This window comes from Hyperoodon ampullatus (genome assembly GCF_949752795.1).
Source record: "Hyperoodon ampullatus genome assembly, chromosome: 13".
Classification (NCBI taxonomy): domain Eukaryota; kingdom Metazoa; phylum Chordata; class Mammalia; order Artiodactyla; family Ziphiidae; genus Hyperoodon; species Hyperoodon ampullatus.
This window is the reverse complement of record NC_136926.1, coordinates 72,425,711-72,440,657: the sequence shown is the minus strand read 5'-3', so window position 1 is coordinate 72,440,657 and position 14,947 is coordinate 72,425,711. Positions and strand designations below refer to the sequence as shown.

Below are 14,947 nucleotides of genomic sequence, written 5' to 3'. Positions count from 1 at the left end.
TTCAACAATTTCCTCCAGGCTTTTCTACTTTCTTTCCACTTCCAAGATGGTCTCCTTGATCACGCCACACCATTAGTCTATTACAAACAGCAATTTCTATAATTTTACCTTCCTCTAAAACTATATGTCAATCTTACAGAATCATTTCAACACTAGTTGAATTCAACTCTCCACCTACTCTGCACCTTACAATGAAGATGGACATGAATGATGAACATACTGAAAGAGCCACTTGAATTTCCTGACCACTGATCTCGGTGGGCCCTTAATAGTGACCACAGACCTTTCATTTTCCTACTCTCCTAGTTCATTATTCCATACTTTCTTTCTCTTCCAATCCCACCATTCCATTTCCTGTCCTCATCTGGATGAAAAGTTTTGTTTCCTATTTCATAGAGAAAGAAGCAATTAAAAAAGAAGTTCCACAAACTCCCACTACCACATCTCCAGTCACATTACTCAATAATTATGAATGAACTATCCAGGCTCCTACTAACACACCTGTGGCTTACACCCCATCCCTCTCTTGTCTGCCCAAAGACACCATGTCAACAATTCTCCTCTTTCTCTTCATCAGTTTTCCCTATCTACCAGATCATTCCCATCAGCTTATAAACATGCAATTATTTCACCTGTTTAAAACACACACACACACACACACACACACACACACACACACACACACACAGTTAACCCAGGTGGGTTAACTAGGTATGTATCCCATTTTTCATAATCATACTCTAAAGAGCTGCCTATTTTTGCCACCTCCAAATTTTTCTCCTCCCATCTTCCTTTGAACTTACTCAAATCAGATTTTACACCAAATGTGCACTGAACCTACTCTCCACATTGCTAAATCTAATAGCCAGTTCTCAGTCCTCATTTTACTATCATTTACTGTCAGCAGCTCTCAATCTTCCTCTCCACTCCTTGAAACACATTTTGTCACTTGGCTTCCAGGCAAGCATACCCTTTATTTTCTTCTTTTTCCTGGCAGGTCCATTTTAGCCTCCTTTGCTGGTTTTTTACATCACAGAAGCACATTTAAACCCTGAGTGCCCCAACCATTATCAACCTACATTCCCTTGGTGATATATCCAGTGTCATGACTTTACATATCTTCTATATGCTAAGATTTCCCACATTTGTACCACCCACTCTGACTTCCCTCCCTTGAACTACAGACTCATATATACAGTTGACCCTTGAATAGCACAAGGATTAGGGGCACCAACATTCTATGCTGTTGAAAATCCACATGTAGCTATATAGTCAGCTCACCGTATCCACAGTTATACCTGCAGATTCAACCAACTGCAGATCATGTAGTATTGTGGTATTTACTATTGAAAAAAATACCCAAGCAGTTCAAACCTGTGTTGTTCAAGCATCAACTGTACAATTTACAAATCAACATCTCTACTTGAATATCTAATATTCAACTCCACTTAATATATCAAAAATCGAATTCCTGATATTCCCAAAATCTACTCCTCCCTCTGACTTCTCAATATCTTAAAATGAATTGCATCCTTCAAGTTTCTCATGATTGAAAGCTTGGAGTCATCTTTGGCCCATCTCATTCTTTTATGCTCCTCATCCAACTATCAGCAAATCCTGTTGGTTCTATCTTCAAAATATACTCATACTTCAACCACTTTTCACCAGCTCCACTGCCATCACTCTAGTCTAATAATCCACCATTGTTTATTGCCTAGGGACAACAGCATACAAGCTAATCTCCCTGCTTCCACCCTAGAACCACCTTTAGGCTATTCTGGAGAAAAGCAGGAAAATATAATCTATAATGAGGGGAAAAATAAAATCAATAAAAACCACTGAAACAGAATTTTTTTAATTAGCAGACAAAACCATTAAAAGTTATTATAATTGTACTCCAGATGTTCAAAAAGTGTGAATAGAGAGACATGGAAGATATCCAAAATCAAACCTGTAGTTTTCAAAGATGAAAACTACAATGTCTGAGATGAAAAATACACTCAACGGGAACAAAAGCATATTAGACATTGTAGAAGAAAAGTTCAGTAAACTTGAAAACATAGACTAGAAATTATAAAATGAGACACAGAAAAAATAACATTAAAAATGAAAAAATAATCCTAGAGTTGTGGGCAATTTCAAGTAGCCTAATAGGCATATAACTGGAGTCTCCAAAGAGAGAAAAGAGGGGGGATATCAATCATCAAAAACATATTTGAATAAATAATGGCCAAAAGCTTCCAAATTTGTTAAGAACTATACACCCACAGATCCAAGAAGTACAACAAACCTTAAGCACAAGAAATATGCAGAAAACTATAACTAAACGGCTCAAAACTAATAATAAAGAGAAAAACTTTTAAAAGTCAGAAAAAAACAGACACAGCATATATAGAGGAACAAAGATAAGGATGACAGCAGATTTTTTTACTGGAAATAATACTAGCAAGAAGATAGTGGAATACTGAAAGGAAAAAACAAAAAACTGTCCATCTAGAATTCTATACCCAGAAAAAAAATATCTTCAAAATGACGGTGAAATAAAATGTTTTTCAGATATACAGAAGCTGAAAGAATCACCCATAGACATGCACTGCAAGAAATATTAAATATTAAGCAAAAGGGAAATCATTCCAGATGGAAATCTGGATCTACACAAAGCAATGAAGAGCAACAGAAATGTTAACTACAGGGGAAAATATGTAAAATTTTGTTTCTATATTCAAATTTCCTTAAAAGATAATATACTGTTTAAACAAATAAGCAAATAGAAAGAAATAATGTTCCAAATGAATGAAAACCATGAGCAACAATATGGATGGTGCAAAAGACAAGAAGTGGTAGACAGTGACCCAATTATTCTTGATTAGAACTATTCTTCACACAGAGTAACATGTCTGTGTAAAAGAACAGTAAGAGATAAGACAAAGGTAGGAATGTACCACACTGTGGAGGGCCTTTTCTTAAAGGCTACATGAACTAAAATTACTTATGTTTTTTTCATTAAGACAGTGGCATGAACCAAGTGTGGTTGTTATTGTTTTACTTCCTATGATTAATTTGCCAACAGAGTACAGGATGGATTAGAAGGTAGAAATAGAGGACAGAGACACCAATAAAGATAGCCTAGGTGTGAAAAAATATAGCCTGATATAAGAATAGTACACTGGAAAGAAAAAAGGGAAGGGAGGAGTACCTAATGGGAAGGACTTAGTAATTAACTGCACAGAGGACTTATGAGGAGGAAAGTAGAAAAGACAGTCATATTTCCACTCTAACAACCTCTTCCTTCAAAATTTCAAAGTGAATCCAAAGGGAAAAAAGAAACTGATTATACTTAGTTTTACTGAGATTTTCGAAAAGTGCCAATTTTTTCTTAACCATTTCATCCTCTGTGTCTTTGCCTATCCAATCTTATGGTATTTTTGTAATACAATGGAAAATAAAAACGTAGAAGATATAGAAAAGTCGATGATGTAATGCCATATGCTGTGAAACAGAAACATAAAATCAAATCTCTACTGTATTAAACCCTGCAGGCAAAAGGTCAAATATGTGAAGAAAATACTTGCTACTAAACCCTTTACTAATAAAAAAAGACTGGACTGAAGGACCACCTCCTGATTCTCTTCGGTTATTTTAGTAACAAGACAAAACCATCAATATAAATAAATCAAAATTAATTTTGTTTGATATCCATGCTTTATATATGTTGCTTTATACATGTTGTGCCAGTAGACAAATATACATTAATTCATATTCTCTGCTATATTTTATTGGATAACTAAGTTTTAAAAAATGATTCAAACACATATTTCATGAAGTTATTGCAAAAACAGGAATATTTCAGAAAACTTAGAGGGACAGAAAATAAATGAAAAGAAAAAAGATAACAGAACAAAGTAAATTGGTTAAGACTTCATACACTAATTTCTAATAATATTTGGCAATCACTACTGGTGTTTACATTTGTACAAGAACACCTAATAACTGTCCCTCTAGGAATAGGTATATGATGAATCATTTTTATTATGTAGCAAAGATGATAAGAATGTGCAGATAAGAGTGGTGTTAAGGCTTGGAAATAGTCATATAAGAAGAACGTCTTATAGCACCAGTCATTACTTTAAAGCATGCCACTGTTTCCCAAATAGACAGGATTTTGACCTTGTCATAGGCCTGTGAGAACACCACTGCATGCTTACTGGGAACATCAAATGTGAAGAATGGAGAGTTGATCCCTATAAAACATAACTCCATGGAGAAGCAGCCACTATCTAGGTCAGTTGACCCACCTTTAATAAGTTCCTAAATAGGAGTCAAGAGGTCCAGCCAGCCAAATCTTGTTGCTAGTTGTTTGACTAATTTTCTAACTACCCAGAGACGTGAAAGAATAATAATTTCCATGGCCTCTACAACACTATTTAGTGCTATTGCATATAATTAAGATGATACAATAAAAGAACAAAAGACTCTGGACCTCTACCTCTGTAATTAAGTTTTATATTACTAGCTTCAACTTCATGTCATTAGGAAATAAACACTGAAAATAAAAACTACCCATTTGAAGGGAGAAACAACTAAAAGAAAATGCTGCATAAAAGCATAAAGACATTTTTAAGTGTTTTCAAGCTAGAAAATCAGTATAATTCAAAATGGCAAACAGAAAACTGCACAAAATGCATGTGTAATTTTAATGTAATATGGCTTCACTTGTAAAAATACATTCCCAAAACACTAAGTAGAAGGGCAAAGTATCTTCTCAGAGTTTAAATACATTTCATACATCAAACCTTGGCCAAATCTGATTTATTTTGCTTCATTTTTTATTTATTTAATAAATAAATAAATAATGTCAATACCTTCAGGATGTGCCTTACTGGCTCCTCAGGGACCTTTATATTACTAGCTAAAGCCTGAACAGCAAGAAGGAAAAAGAGTGTACGCCTCCTATTATGGTTGAAGTCCAAAATTTATTCTGCTTCTCTATCTTTATCTTGATTTAAGAATGCCTTTACTGACTGATCATTTACCAAAATCCTCCTGAAGGTCAGAAGATAATTGTTAAATTGCAACATTATGTATTGGGCTTAATTATACTAAACTGGTTATAAAAATAACATCCTCCAGTAAACATACAGTCAGGAGCTATTTGTCATTTCCTACTAGGGAAACTACTGGAAAAGTAACTTTGTCTTCCAGTAAGGTCTCATTTGTAAAGAATTTCATATTCTTTGTAGATGTATTTAAAGTATCTGAAGTAGTCAAATATCATATATTTAAGCATCTAAAGAAATTCAGGAAAATGATACTCTTCCTTTATCATATTAATTTAATGTTTTAAGTCCTACATGTTTACCATACTCTTGTATTTATAATATATCAATTGTTAATTTAATATGTATAGTATTTTATTTTATTTTATTTTTTTTTTATTTTTTTTATTTATTTATTTATTTTTTTTTTTAATTTATTTATTTCATTTATTTTATTTTTGGCTGCATTGGGTCTTGGTTGCTGCACGCGGGCTTTCTCTAGTTGCGGCGAGCGGGGGCTACTCTTCGTCGTGGTGCGCGGGCTTCTCATTGCGGTGGCTTCTCCTGTTGCGGAGCACGGGCTCCAGGCGTGCAGGCTTCAGTAGTTGTGGCGCACGGGCTTAGTTGCTCCACGGTATGTGGGATCTTCCCGGACCAGGGCTCGAACCCGTGTCCCCTGCATTGGGAGGCGGATTCTTAACCACTGCACCACCAGGGAAGCCCTGTATAGTATTTTAAAATAGTGTTTTATAACTATCATCACTATAACTTACTTTCTTTAATACTAATTCTCATAGAAAATATTTCTTTGTAGGTAAGGTCATATCCCCAAGCTCAATAAAGTAACAAGTTAAGCATATTTGTTAAATAACAATAATAGGAAATATACACATATGAAAGTATACACACAAACTTAAAGTACACAAACATACATGGATACACATTTACATTACATCTACTATACACAAGGTAAATATTCTCTCATTTTATTCTCCCAGAAACACTATAAACAGGAACTATTATTATCTTTATTTTACAGATGAGTAAATTGAGAGACTTGCCATAGATCACAGTGCTATCAAATGGTTGATCTTAAAGATTTTTTTCTTTTTTGATGTAGACCATTTTTAAAGTCTTTATTGAATTTGTCACAATACCGCTTCTGCTTTATGTTTTGGTTCCTCAGCCACGAGGCATGTGGGATCCCAGCTCCCCAACCAGGGATGGAACCCACACCCCCTGCATTGGAAGGCAAAGTCTTAACCACTGGACCAATAGGGAAGGCCCTCAAATGGTTGATCTTAAATTCAAACCAAGGAGTCTGACTCCAGAGCCCAAGACAAACTCTGTATATAGTTGACCTTGAACAACACAGGTTTGAACTGCACAGGTCCACATACATACAGATTTTTTTCAACAGTAAATACTACAGTACCACAAAATCCACGGTCATTTGAATCCAAGGATGGGAAATGTCGGATATGGAGGAAACATGGGAATGGAGGGCCGCCTTTAAGTTATACACGGTTTTTCAACTATGCAGAAGGTGAGTGTCCTAACCCTCACATTGTTCAAGGGTCAACTGTATTTAGTTTGTAAGATGGACCAAACCAGCAAACATGAAACAGTGCTGCTCAGCAGACAGGATAAAACAAAAAGGAACACAAAAGATACAAAATTATATATGTAATATAACAGCAAGACAGCAATTCTGTTTTTAAAAATGCACAGAAATGAGACTAGAGAGAAATATGCCAAAATTCACCACTGAGTAATGGGATTTGAGTTCGTCTTTCTTTTCTAACACTTTTGTGCTTTCAAAATTTGACAAAAAAGTAAGAAACTCTTTTACAATCAGACGAGAAAAAGAAATGTTAAACACAAAAGCAAAGAATTTGACACTCTTCAAGAACTCTTCCTCTTGTCAAAATTGCCTATGTAGTACCAGATAAAACCAGGACTATAAATGAAAGAGAGCTGAAGATTATGGCTACTTGCTCCAAAAAGGCCTAGCAACACTCCCTCCTGCACCACAGCACAAGCAAAAAAATATATATAGTCCGATTTCAAAAAGGACTATTTAAAAACAAAAATGAAAAAAGCTTCATGAAGAAGAAAATAGTAGAAATATTATATAGCACAATTAGGAATGTAAAGAAAGGTTTTAATCACTGATAGATGATGACTCAGAATAGTAAAACTAGAATAAGCTGTGTTTTTAAAAGCCCAAACTAATAAACATTTAGTTACATACTTTAAAATTTCCCAGGGAAAGCCGTAAGATTCTGCGTATAAATCTTATATATCATGGCCTATACCTTTAAGCTAAACATTACTTGTTCTGTATTATGCCACATACATAAAATTTCTGAACCTTGAAATTTTAAATGTTCTCTCTAGAACTTAAAACTTTCATTTCAATTACCTCCTTCTATTAATGGCCCTGTATGGTTTTTCTGCTCTTCAAATAGAAGAGAATTTTATTTTTTCCACTGTTTCTGAACTTAAGACAAAAATGGTTCCTTGATCTTACAATTTGCCTCATGAATTATATAGAAATCACTTACTTGTCTAGTGTCTGCATGCCTGTCCTAATCTGTATATGTCATCAACCACATTCCTCTAAAGATCAGTGAACTACTCTACAAGTATTCCAGATAGTACAACAAATAAGAGGACATCTAAATATTTCTTTGTTGATAATGATAAGAACACTTATAAAAAGCAGTGGTGAGGGCTTCCCTGGTGGCACAGTGGTTGAGAGTCTGCCTGCTGATGCAGGGGACACGGGATCGTGCCCTGGTCCGGGATGATCCCACATGACGCGGAGCGGCTGGGCCCGTGAGCCATGGCCGCTGAGCCTGCATGTCCGGAGCCTGTGCTCCACGATGGGAGAGGCCACAACAGTGAGAGACCCGCATATCACAAAAAAAAAAAAAAAAGCAGTGGTGAGAAATAAAAGTAGCAAACTTTTGACATCTCAGGGGTTTTTTCCTCATATAAAAGATTTTTCATTTAGGAAGTCAAATATACTCATTTAATTTTCTAGTCTCTCTCAACATTTTTCTTACCGGTATCCATTTGCCAGACATACACGGAGCCGTCTGAACATCCCACTACTAGGTAATCGTCAGAAGGCCTCCACTTGATTACTTGAATGGGGAAAAGATGACGAGATGCCAGCATAATGCATTTTTTCTCTCGCAAACTTAGGAGTCCTACTGAGTGGTCACTGGCTACAGAGCAGATGCAGTGCTGCACTCTTGCCTGAAAAGAAGAATAAATCTTAATTACACTTAGATTAAATTCAGAAGAAAATGGATCTTGTCCTCAATTAAATCAAAATTAATTATACATTCACTGCTGCTGAAAACACTAACCACGACATTAGGATGTGTTGACAATTTTCTTCTTTTATATTATACATAAAACGCCTAGTTCAATCATCACAACACTTTGAAAAATACTAAATTAACACTAGATTAAAGAAGAGAAAGACGCCTAGGAAAATCTGCTGTTCAAATTTGAAGATGACCTTACTAAAATAATTGCTATATATGAACAGGCAAAGCTGGAAAAAAATTGACCTGTTATTATGTGTTCCCTTTCCACTGTCTGAACTTCCCTTTGCTAGCAGCTAGAGCTGCCTTCTGCAGTGCTTCTTTCTGTTTGTGACTCTATCATTTAGACCCATGCTCTTCCCTGCTCCTTTGCTCAAAAGCAATACCCTCAAGGTCCCTCTGCCACAATCATTTCTTAAGAGCCACCGATAGTTTGTGTTACCTGTAGATGTGTTTCACGGCTTCTGTCTCTAATGCCAGCAGGCACACGACCTCAGCTAACATACAAGAGCCCGTTAAACATCCTGCTCTGTACTTCCTGCTCATCTCTAGTTTGGGCCCTTCCATTCCTTTTTAGAACAAGATGGAATATAATAGAAATAATCAAAGATGGTAAAGATTTTTCACTAGCATCAGAGAACTGAATCCATAACCTAGAAAATTAAAAATTAACGTCTTTATAGGTTTGGAAGACAATTTACAAGCAACTTAAAACTTTGTAGTGATTTATTAGATTATGCTTCCGGTTCACACTGAGGTGAAACCATATGAAAACAGACATCTGAAACTCCTTATTGTGTATATTGTGGCTATTTACTGAGGATGAGGCCCACGGCACCACATACATATTATCCCTTCTGTGGGATCCAGAGGAGAAACTTCTCAAATGTCACCCAGCTGGGCTTTGCCTAAGCAGACTTTTTTAGCTAAAGAATGATATCTCTCCCTGATTGGTCCATCTCAATGGGAAATGTTGACAGGAATCAGATGAAAAAGAGTGGGGTGGGGCGGGGGCGGGCGTGTGTGTGTGACCACATGTGCATGGGAAACACATTACAGTTGTTTTTATCCATAGAACTTCTAAGAAACTTTAACATGCTAACATGAATATAATTTCATTTGACCATCATAATCCTTTTTTTATAACATCTTTATTGGCATATAATTGCTTTACAATGGTGTGTTAGTTGCTGCTGTATAACAAAGTGTATCAGCTACATATACATATATCCCCGTATCTCCTCCCTCTTGCATCTCCCTCCCACCCTCTCTATCCCACCCCTCTAGGTGTTCACAAAGCACCGAGCTGATCTCCCTGTGCTATGCGGCTGCTTCCCACTAGTTATCTATGTTACACTTGGTAGTGTATATATGTAGATGCTACTCTCTCACTTCGTCCCAGCTTACCCTTCCCCCTCTCCGTGTCCTCAAGTCCATTCTCTACGTCTGCGTCTTTATTCCTGTCTAGGGGCAGGACAGGAATAAAGACCATCATAATCTTGTAAGACATAGTTTTTGAGGAATAGACTTTGGGGAAAGCTGCTACAATGGATTCCTTCAATGTTTTGGATACTAAGAAACTTAGGACTGAATTTTCTATCCATGACAGTGGGGTGTGTGGGCATACATTTCTGAATGTGGACTCTAGGTGGTCTCGTCTACTTTTTCTTTCATTTTCTCTTCACCATGATTTAGCTTTATTTTTATCTAACTGAATAATGTTTATTTTTGTAAACAACCTAAAATCAATTTTTGAATGAAGCAGAGCATTAATTTTAAAAAAGAGTCAGATTTAACTATTTACTTTGTTCTTAAATTCAGGTGTTTTAATCTTTGGTTCTGTTAGCTTTACTTGTACGTTTTCTTTCATAATGATTTAAAAACTATAATCAGCATAGTAAGCATTTATTAATTTTAAAAGTTAAGAAAACTAAGTTCAGGAAGATCATGTTATAAACCTTTACTAAAACAACATATAGAATTTTCTTAAGCATTTGTTAAGCTTATTTATTTCATGCTCCCTGATAAGCATTCAATGGAAACATAAAACATGATTTCTTTCTTTAAAAAGACATTAAGGACTGAGGCGTAGCTGACTATGGCATGCAAAACTTTGCTTTGTAATTAAGCAATAAGTCAAAATAAAGTGGCAAACTACAAAAATATCATTTAAATATAGGCAATGTTAGAATAAAACGTGGCAGAAATATAACATGATGCCTTTATTTTCAGTTATTATACTTCACACCACATAAAATATTTTTGAGTGGGCTTCTCTGGTGGCGCAGTGGTTAAGAATCCGCCTGCCAATGCAGGCGACACGGGTTCAAGCCCTGGTCCGGGAAGATCCCACATGCTGCGGAGCAACTAAGCCCATGCCATGCGCCACAACTACTAAGGCTGCACTCTAGAGCCTGAGAGCCACAACTACTGAAGCCCACGCGCCTAGAGCCCGTGCTCCACAACAAGAGAAGCCACTGCAATGAGAAGCCTGCGCACCTCTACAAAGAATAGCCCACGCTCGCTGCAACTAGAGAAAGCCCGTGCGCAGCAACAAAGACCCAACACAGCCAAAAATAAACAAATAAAATAAATAAATATTAAAATAAATAAATAAATAAAAATATTTTTGAGTTTCACCCGATGTACGTTGCTAAGCAAAGATAATAAGACAGTTTAATACAATGGAGGCTTTGCATTTCTACAGATAATCATTAATACTGACTTTGTATTTATCATATATATCCATCACTCAATTTACAAAAAAGGATGATTGCTACGTTAATGGTTAACTATTTTCTATTTTCCAACACCAATCTGCTAAAAAATGGTGATTTTATTTATTTTTCTCATCAGAGAAAATAAATCTAACAGTCATCTTTTTCTCTGTGTATGAGTCACTAAAAAGAATGAGTCCTAAACGGCATTCCTTTTCATCTATTCACATCTTTTAATCAGGCACTGATCTGCCACAGTACTCACCCCTGCCACTACTTTTGATTCTGTTACTATGACTCACAAGCTCTCTGAAATCTTTAAAATGAGCTAATCCTTAATTAATGCCGTAGACCTAACTAGCCGACTGGCCAGTCCCCAAGTTGACAATCATTTCATTAATGTTCACCTAATTCTTGTCATTCCTTTTCATAGAGAAAACGAGGCATGAGTCAGGGTGAAGTTTGTTTGTTTGCTTTTAAAAGGTGATTTTTTACCAATCTTCTTCACTATGTTTGGTGTTTTTCGAATTATGTTCTGCTGGTAGATCTCAACATCTGAAGTGACAACAAAACTACTGAGAAGCACTGACCCACGCATTCTCTCTGCCAGATATCTCCTACTGCAGTTTATAACCTACCAGAGAGAGGACTGCAGACTTAAGCAAACAAAAAAGGCTTCCCTATTCCCACGAGGAACTTGACCTCCGGCATCAACCCCTCATAAGTTTCACCGTCAGAACTTTCACCCTTGCCATTTATATGCAGGTGGATAATTTCTTAAAATTCAAGAAAATGCAATCCATCCTCATAAAAATATTTAAAAGCTCTACTTCATGTTATCACTCTTATTAGTAAAAACAAAGAACATACAAAGCTAATATTAAATAATATTATAGGGTGTATTTTAAAAAGTAGATAATGGGATGTAATTTTCTGAAGGAAAAAAATGACTGAATTCCAAAAATTCTAGCTTTTCAGTCCCACATGATGAGTCCTCTTCTAACACATATATTTACATCAATATCTTTTAAAGAATAGTTCTGTTCTTCATTCATATAGTGCAATAATGATGAAAACTGACAAATGACATGCCTCATCTGCAAAAAAATGTTTGGCCCCAAACAAAAATGTTATACCTTCCATGTAAACGAAAATAAGCATCTGAAGAGTTAAGTCTAGCTTTACTGTAATGAACAACAGTCTAGAAATAGCCAAAATAATCAAGACTGAAAACAAACAAAAAAAATCAATATTACTAAGTCCAAGAAAGCACAGTTATTAGAGGTACTTAACTCACAAGAAAAGATGGTTCTCTGCTTTTTAAATATGGATTTAAATAAATCTAATTTTTCTTCTTTCAAGAAACTGCTAGTCCAATTCGTGTGAAGAAAACTGGCCTAGAGTGGAAATGACCCAATACAGTAAATCCTCATTAATTTTGATTCCCCTAATTAATTCTGAGTTGATGGTTACCTTCACAGGCTCTGTGAAAACAAATTAATGGTATAAACAAAGCAAATGTCTAGCCTATTTAAATGTAAAAGGGAAAAAGACCATTCTCAAGCACCACTTTGGTATTAATTTTAATTCAAACAATGAACAGAGTAATGATAAATAATTCTCAGCTACCTGTTAAATGAAAGCACTTAAAAGATTTGCTGAAACACAATTAACTTGGTTTCTCCTTATCTGCACTCAAAACTATTGAAGAAGCACTTCTTAAAGAATATTAGATAACATCAATCTCTCTTTGATTTAGACGCAGCTTCCTCACAAATGAGTTGAATTAGCATAATTCTTTTATTATTAAATTATTAAATTCTAGACATCTTGGTTACTGAACACTTACTTCACCTACAATGACTGATTCTATAATTTGATTAATTCCATTCTACTTCGCTTTCTTCCATTTCAACCTGAAAAAGTCACCTAAACATGACTTAACATCGAGGATATTTTTATAAGACATTTAAATTGTGTAATTAGAACAATAATACAAGAACTAAAGAATGTGAACCTCATATCTTTAACTAAATTATCTGAAAAGTATTTATGTTCCAAACTTGTTCAATCACACACTTATTCATTTAAAAAACTCTGTAATGTATTCTCACTATATGTATATTTATACATTGTACATGTACTTTGTGCCAATAATATCATGTACATTGTAAGACATGCACAGAATATATACTTTAAAAGTATGACTCAGTTTAAATAAACAAATTTAAGATAAAATGAAATATTTTCTTAAATGTCTTGCTAATGTTAATAACTTTATATTAGCATTAGCCAATACCTCAAAGCACTGTATCTTTAGAAAGTTTTTACTGTTAACAATAGTAGATGTAAACACGTATTTTATATAATCATGAATTTTGTGGCTGCCTTCTTGCCAGATCAATCAAATGATCATTGTTTGAACCTCGTTATGTGGTTAATGAAAAGATATTTCATTTTCATCGGAAAGACTTCCATCACTATTTTCTCTGCCCATTTTGTGATGGTTAGGTTAAGACCTATACAGTACAATCTGCAACTCTCCAAAGCAAACATATTTTCATTGGAAGCACACCTGGTGAGGGGACTGAGGTCGCCCTCCTGGAGGTGGCAGGCCCACTCTTGGCCCAGGTGATATGTGCCCATCTGATGTATGAAGCAAGTGAGGCACCAATGTCCTTCCATCTAGTAAATGTTCATAAGCTCAATTTGTTAAGGTTCAAAAAAAAAAGAAAGAAGAGCTTTAATATTTTATTCCCATGCCCCAGTTAACTGTCTCACAGATTCCACTTTAACACCCGCTGCTATCAACTGACTGAAAGAGTGTAACATACATATACCATTAAAAAAATTTTTTTTTGTTATGGAACAGAACTTGTACAGCATGGATTGAGCATCTGATCAACTTGGTCAGTACTTTACAGGTGAAAATTATTCAAAATCATGTTCCAAACACTGTATTAGTTCTTCCCTAGAAAGAAAATGCACCAATGTTATCAAAAGGTAATTAAAAGAAGGAGCTAACAAAAAGCAACAGAGTCTTTAACCATATTTAATATTTACTTTGATTTGGTGAAAAAATTAATTGGGGCAGGGAAAGTGAGGAAGATACCAGATCAAAACAAATATATTCCAAGACCAATTATTATTTTTCAAGCAATTCTGATCCTCAACCAAGTAAGCACTCACTGAATTTGCCAGTAAATAATCCTCGTGGTACATTAGTGCTGAGCAGGGCAATGCCACAGCTATCACAAGATCTGACAGAGTCAGAATGTACCACCTAGGTCATCCAGCCTGACCTTACACATTTTACAAGACTTCATTTTAAACCATTCCCAGAAACCTCTTATGTAACCTGTTCCTAAGCATTTGCCACGAATTACAGAAACTAGAGACAGCTAGTTTATCCCACACACTAGCTCTGGGGAGATGATTCTGCCTTCTAACAGTTCCCAGTGTAAATTATATATATATACATATACATATATATATATATATATATATATATATATATATATTATACTTTTGCCAATTTGTTTTCTAAACTAAATTATTCTTTTCTTCATATCATTCCAGGAGCAATCTCCTGCCCAAAACAATGTTTCTCTTTGAATATTCTCTAAATCTATGAACACTAACTATTGTCTCTCCTTTTAAATATGCCCATCATTAGACAAGCTATAAATGACCAGCTTCTTTCACTCATAAATCAATCCTACTATTCTCTTAATCATTATTTCTTGACTTCTCAGAACTCCTTCTCTGGAACATAAATATGCAGTTAAGATGCATCATTTATCACTTTTAAATATCCTACCTGAAGGGGAAAAAAGAGCCTACAAATGTTAAT

General features: G+C 35.2%; 1 protein-coding gene across 2 annotated transcripts in view; it reads right to left on the bottom strand.

Moving 5' to 3' along the window:
* WDR7 (WD repeat domain 7) overlaps nucleotides 1-14,947 on the bottom strand; it is a gene marked incomplete at both ends in the record, with an annotated part of 335,367 nt that overhangs the window by 282,616 nt on the left and 37,804 nt on the right. For both annotated transcript variants that reach the window (XM_079717825.1, XM_079717826.1), the window contains one exon: nucleotides 8,108-8,303. In XM_079717825.1, the coding sequence (XP_079573951.1) occupies nucleotides 8,108-8,303 (196 nt within the window). The remainder of the gene's footprint in view (nucleotides 1-8,107; nucleotides 8,304-14,947) is intronic.